Here is a 5,000-nt window from a genome sequence, read left to right as displayed (position 1 = left end):
CGGCTCCCCGGAGAAGAACACCAAGAAGCTGGAGCGACAGGGGAGCAAACTCAGCCTGGTCCGGGTGAGTAGAAGGAGAGAGAGGTTTTGTTTGGTGGGGAGTTGTCGATCGTTAGTTGTGTGTGTGTGAAGGGGGCGGGGGGGGGGGGGTAAGTGAAGTTTTGTTGTTTTTTTTGGGGGGTGACGTGGTAGGAATTGTTCTTTGTTTGTTACTTTGTTGACTCTCGTTAGTAGTGTGTGAGCAAATTGTCCTTGGTGAGTAAAGAGGGGTTTTGTTGTTGCTGTTGTTGTTTTGTTGTTATTGGATTCGGTTTTGGGTGGTTGTTTTTTTCTTTTGGGGGCATGGGGGTGGTGTCTTAGGAGAGTGGAGCCAGCCTGGCCTTGTTTGGTCCAGTCAGAAGATCGGAGAAGGGGGCGGGGGTTGTCGTTGGTTGAGAGAAAGACATTAAGCATTGTTTTCCCGGGCTGGGTTAGTTCAGAGGATATGGTGGGGTTGGGGGTCGTTGTGAGTGGACTATGGGAAGCAAGCTGGAGCGACAGGGGAACAAAGCCACCCTTGGTTTTGTTGAGAAACTGAAGAGGTCTGGGGAGTCGTGGATAGTGAGTTGTCATCGGTGAATGGGAGGAAAGTCAGACTCTCTGTCTCTCTGTCTCTGTCTCTCTGTTTCTCATAGCCCTCTCTCATCTTCCACTCTCCACTTGCTCTTTCAACCTCTCTGTACCATTCTCTCTCTCTCTCTCTCTCTCTCTCTCTCTGTATCTATCTCTCTCTCTCTCTCTCTGTCTCTCTCTCTTAATGTTCGGGTATTTGTATGTATGCAGATATGTATGCAGGTATGTATGTAGGTATGTTTCTCTTATTCTGTTGATGATTTTGTTACTGGACCTCTTAATTTTGCCTGTGTTAAATGTGTCTCACATGCTTTGGATTGGTTTTGCAGTTACCCTTCATTATAGAATTGTCTGTTCCTGTTCCAGCCAGATAACAGCAATGATTACTGAGTATTGCTTGTGTCTCAGGGATCTTATGAGTTCATGCTCCAGCTAGCGGTAACCAAGTCTTCTGTTTGTTTCTTCTTATTCCTTCTCCTTTCTTTAACAGCACGTAATCAGTCCTCGGCACCCAGTCCTCGGCACCTCTCTAAATCTCTCTCTCTCTCTCTCTCTCTCTCTCTCTCTCTCTCTCTCTCTCTCTCTCTCTCTCTCTTCCCTGTATGGAGATGCCAGGGCCTTCTTTTAATTATGTATGGAACCTTCCACCTTCTGTGAACAATTTCGAGCTGTATTTTGTTCTTCTTTTCTGTCTCTCTCTCTCTGTTTCTTTCTTGTCTTGTCTTTCTTTTGCTTTCTTCTTTTTCGATTTTCTCTGTTGTTTTCTACCTTACTGTTCATCTTAGTTATATATATTGTAGATGTGTGTGTGTGTGTGTGTTTATGTGCGTGCTCTCTCTCTCTCTCTCTCTCTCTCTCTCTCTCTCTCTCTCTTTCTTTCTTTTTTTTCTCTCTCTTTTTTTTTCCTTTTGTTGTTGTATTTTACTTAGAGAGTACTTGCTGCACGTTGTCACATCAGGCTCTTTAAACTGTCCCTCTTTTTTTCTATCTTTTTTCTCTTTGTGACGTGTACACTATCTCGTGGTTTCCGGGGGACGGGTGGGGAGGGGGGGCGGTGGCGGGGGGGGGGGGGGAGTGTGGAGGGGGTCTCCAGCCCTTATGTCTGTTTCTCTGGTCTGTTTCTGCTTCCTTCTTTTCTCTCTTTTCTTTCTTTCGTTTTGCTTTTTCTCTTTCTCCCCTGTTTCTCTCTCTCTCTTCTTTCTTTCTTTCTTTCTTTCGCGCTCTTTCTCTCCTTGTTTCTCTCTCGATGTCTGTTTCTGTCTGTTTATCTCTCTGTGTGTGTCTCTCTCTCTCCCTCTATCCCTCTCTCTCTCTCCAACTATCTTCACTCCTCCCGACTTCTCCCTTGAAAAAACCCCACCCCCCACCCCAAGCCCAACCCCCTCCACACACACACAAAACCCACTCCCACCGCCTCTTCCTCATTTCACGTCATTATCTCCCTTGTCCTCTCCATGTCTTCTTCTTTCCTCCCTTTTCCTATGTTCTGTCTTCACGCCCTGTACGGAAGGCCAGCACCATCTTCACGAAATACAGGATCAGAAGAAAGAGAAACACCCGTAGGTGCTGGGGAGGACCCAGAGAAGCACTGTCTCCACCCGCCCTTGGAACGATCCTGCACCACCCTTGGAGGCCTGCGCTGTGTTCACGATGGGTGCCGGCACGCACAGGACACTCCATTAAGAATTCAAGGGACATAACTGCTCCCGGACAGAGGCAAAAGAGACCACAGGATGCAACTCGCGACACCCTTAAAAGAAGTATCCCCATGGGTGTACCAGCCAGTATTTCATGACTGCAGAGCCCACCAGCAAAAGACACCACCCTCCAGCTGCTGAGCACACCCCACAGACCAAACCGCCCCTGCCCGCAGTGCATTCACAGTGATATCAGACTCATGCCAGCACTGGTAAATTCCCGTGTCCCGGTATGCCTATCGAGACATGGCCCCTCATGGCGGATTTCGGAAAGAAGAATTTCAAGCCACTGAGCTGAGGTGGTGTCGTAGCAAGATACTAAACATGAGATACACTGATCGCGTGACCAGTGAACAAGCGCGTCAAACCATCAGGAACAGTGTGTGTTCTTCCGTCAGCATGACGAGGACCATCTTGGGGCTTGGGGTTTTTGGGGTCGGTGTGTGCCCAGATGGCTGGTTAGTCCAATCTGCGGCCCTGAAGGTTCTCTGGCAGTGTGGACAGGGGATGGTGCCCTGAAGGTTCTGTGGCAGTGTGGACAGGGGATGGTGCCCTGAAGGTTCTGTGGCAGTGTGGACAGGGGATGGTGCCCTGAAGGTTCTGTGGCAGTGTGGACAGGGGATGGTGCCCTGAAGGTTCTCTATCAGTGTGGACAGGGCATGGTGCCCTGAAGGTTCTCTGGCAGTGTGGACAGGGGATGGTGCCCTGAAGGTTCTCTGGCAGAGTGGACAGGGGATTATGCCCTGAAGGTTCTCTATCAGTGTGGACAGGGGGTGGTGGCCTGAAGGTTCTGTGGCAGTGTTGACAGGGGATGGTGCCCTGAAGGTTCTGTGGCAGTGTTGACAGGGGATGGTGCCCTGAAGGTTCTGTGGCAGTGTTGACAGGGGATGGTGCCCTGAAGGTTCTCTGGCAGTGTGGACAGGGGGTGGTGTCCTGAAGGTTCTCTATCAGTGTGGACAGGGGATGGTGCCCTGAAGGTTCTCTATCAGTGTGGACAGGGGATGGTGCCCTGAAGGTTCTCTATCAGTGTGGACAGGGGGTGCTGTCCTGAAGGTTCTCTATCAGTGTGGACTGGGGATGGTGCCCTGAAGGTTCTCTATCAGTGTGGACAGGGGATGGTGTCCTGAAGGTTCTCTGGCAGTGTGGACAGGGGGTGGTGCCCTGAAGGTTCTCTATCAGTGTGGACAGGGGGTGGTGTCCTGAAGGTTCTCTATCAGTGTGGACAGGGGATGGTGCCCTGAAGGTTCTCTATCAGTGTGGACAGGGGGTGCTGTCCTGAAGGTTCTCTGGCAGTGTGGACAGGGGATGGTGCCCTGAAGGTTCTCTGGCTGTGTGGACAGGGGGTGGTGCCTTGAAGGTTCTCTATCAGTGTGGACAGGGGATGGTGCCCTGAAGGTTCTCTATCAGTGTGGACAGGGGGTGGTGCCTTGAAGGTTCTCTATCAGTGTGGACAGGGGATGGTGCCCTGAAGGTTCTCTATCAGTATGGACAGGGGATGGTGCCCTGAAGGTTCTCTATCAGTGTGGACAGGGGATGGTGCCCTGAAGGTTCTCTATCAGTATGGACAGGGGATGGTGCCCTGAAGGTTCTCTATCAGTGTGGACAGGGGATGGTGCCCTGAAGGTTCTCTGTCAGTGTGGACAGGGGGTGGTGCCCTGAAGGTTCTCTGTCAGTGTGGACAGGGGGTGCTGTCCTGAAGGTTCTCTGTCAGTGTGGACAGGGGGTGCTGTCCTGAAGGTTCTGTGGCAGTGTGGACAGGGGGTGCTGTCCTGAAGGTTCTGTGGCAGTGTGGAGAGGGGATGGTGCCCTGAAGGTTCTCTGGCTGTGTGGACAGGGGAATATGCCCTGAAGGTTCTCTATCAGTGTGGACAGGGGGTGGTGGCCTGAAGGTTCTCTGTCAGTGTGGACAGGGGGTGCTGTCCTGAAGGTTCTGTGGCAGTGTGGAGAGGGGATGGTGCCCTGAAGGTTCTCTGGCAGTGTGGACAGGGGATGGTGCCCTGAAGGTTCTCTGGCAGTGTGGACAGGGGATGGTGCCCTGAAGGTTCTGTGGCAGTGTGGACAGGGGATGGTGCCCTGAAGGTTCTCTGGCAGTGTGGACAGGGGATGGTGCCCTGAAGGTTCTCTGGCAGTGTGGACAGGGGATGGTGGCGGCAGTTGGGGGGTTCCAAGGCTCGAGCTTTCCGCGCCTGTCTCCGCTGCTCACCAACAGCTGTGTCAAATGCACCTTTGAAGATGACATCAGTTAAGAAAAGAAAGCTACGCTGGTATGGCCGTGTAACAAGATCCATTGGCCTTATTAAAAAAATAAAAATTTGAATATCCACACAAAAAACAGTTCAGGAAGGAAGACAGAGGGGAAGACAGGAAAGAAAAAAATGGATAGACAGCGCTGCAGAATGGACAGGAAAACTAATTGTAGAGACCCATCCTTTGACGCACTTCCAACAGACCTGGAGGAGGAATCCGATGAACCTGATGAACAAACACTTCTTCTTTTGAATTAACAGAGTTTAGGTAGAAGAAGAAGAAGAAAAGGAAGAAGTCTCTTTTCCCTTTCCTCTGATCTTTGTTTTCTCTGCTCATTAATGTGTTCTTTTATTATGTTTTCTTTTTGCTTTCCTGTCTTGATATCGGCCTCTTCTCCTTTTTATATCATCTCCGTTTCACAGGAGAGAGAGAGAGAGAGAGAGA

General features: G+C 50.7%; 1 protein-coding gene across 1 annotated transcript in view; it reads left to right on the top strand.

The window, feature by feature from the left end:
- LOC143300803 (atrial natriuretic peptide receptor 1-like) overlaps positions 1 to 5,000 on the top strand; it is a 397,103-nt gene that overhangs the window by 365,777 nt on the left and 26,326 nt on the right. Inside the window, exon 10 of the mRNA XM_076614733.1 lies at positions 1 to 64. This exon is cut by the window's left edge and continues 66 nt beyond it. Coding sequence (XP_076470848.1) covers positions 1 to 64 — 64 coding nt within the window. The remainder of the gene's footprint in view (positions 65 to 5,000) is intronic.

The sequence above is a fragment of the Babylonia areolata genome, chromosome 26 (assembly GCF_041734735.1).
Source record: "Babylonia areolata isolate BAREFJ2019XMU chromosome 26, ASM4173473v1, whole genome shotgun sequence".
Taxonomy (NCBI): Eukaryota; Metazoa; Mollusca; class Gastropoda; order Neogastropoda; family Buccinidae; genus Babylonia; species Babylonia areolata.
This window is presented reverse-complemented; position numbering and strand designations above follow the sequence as displayed.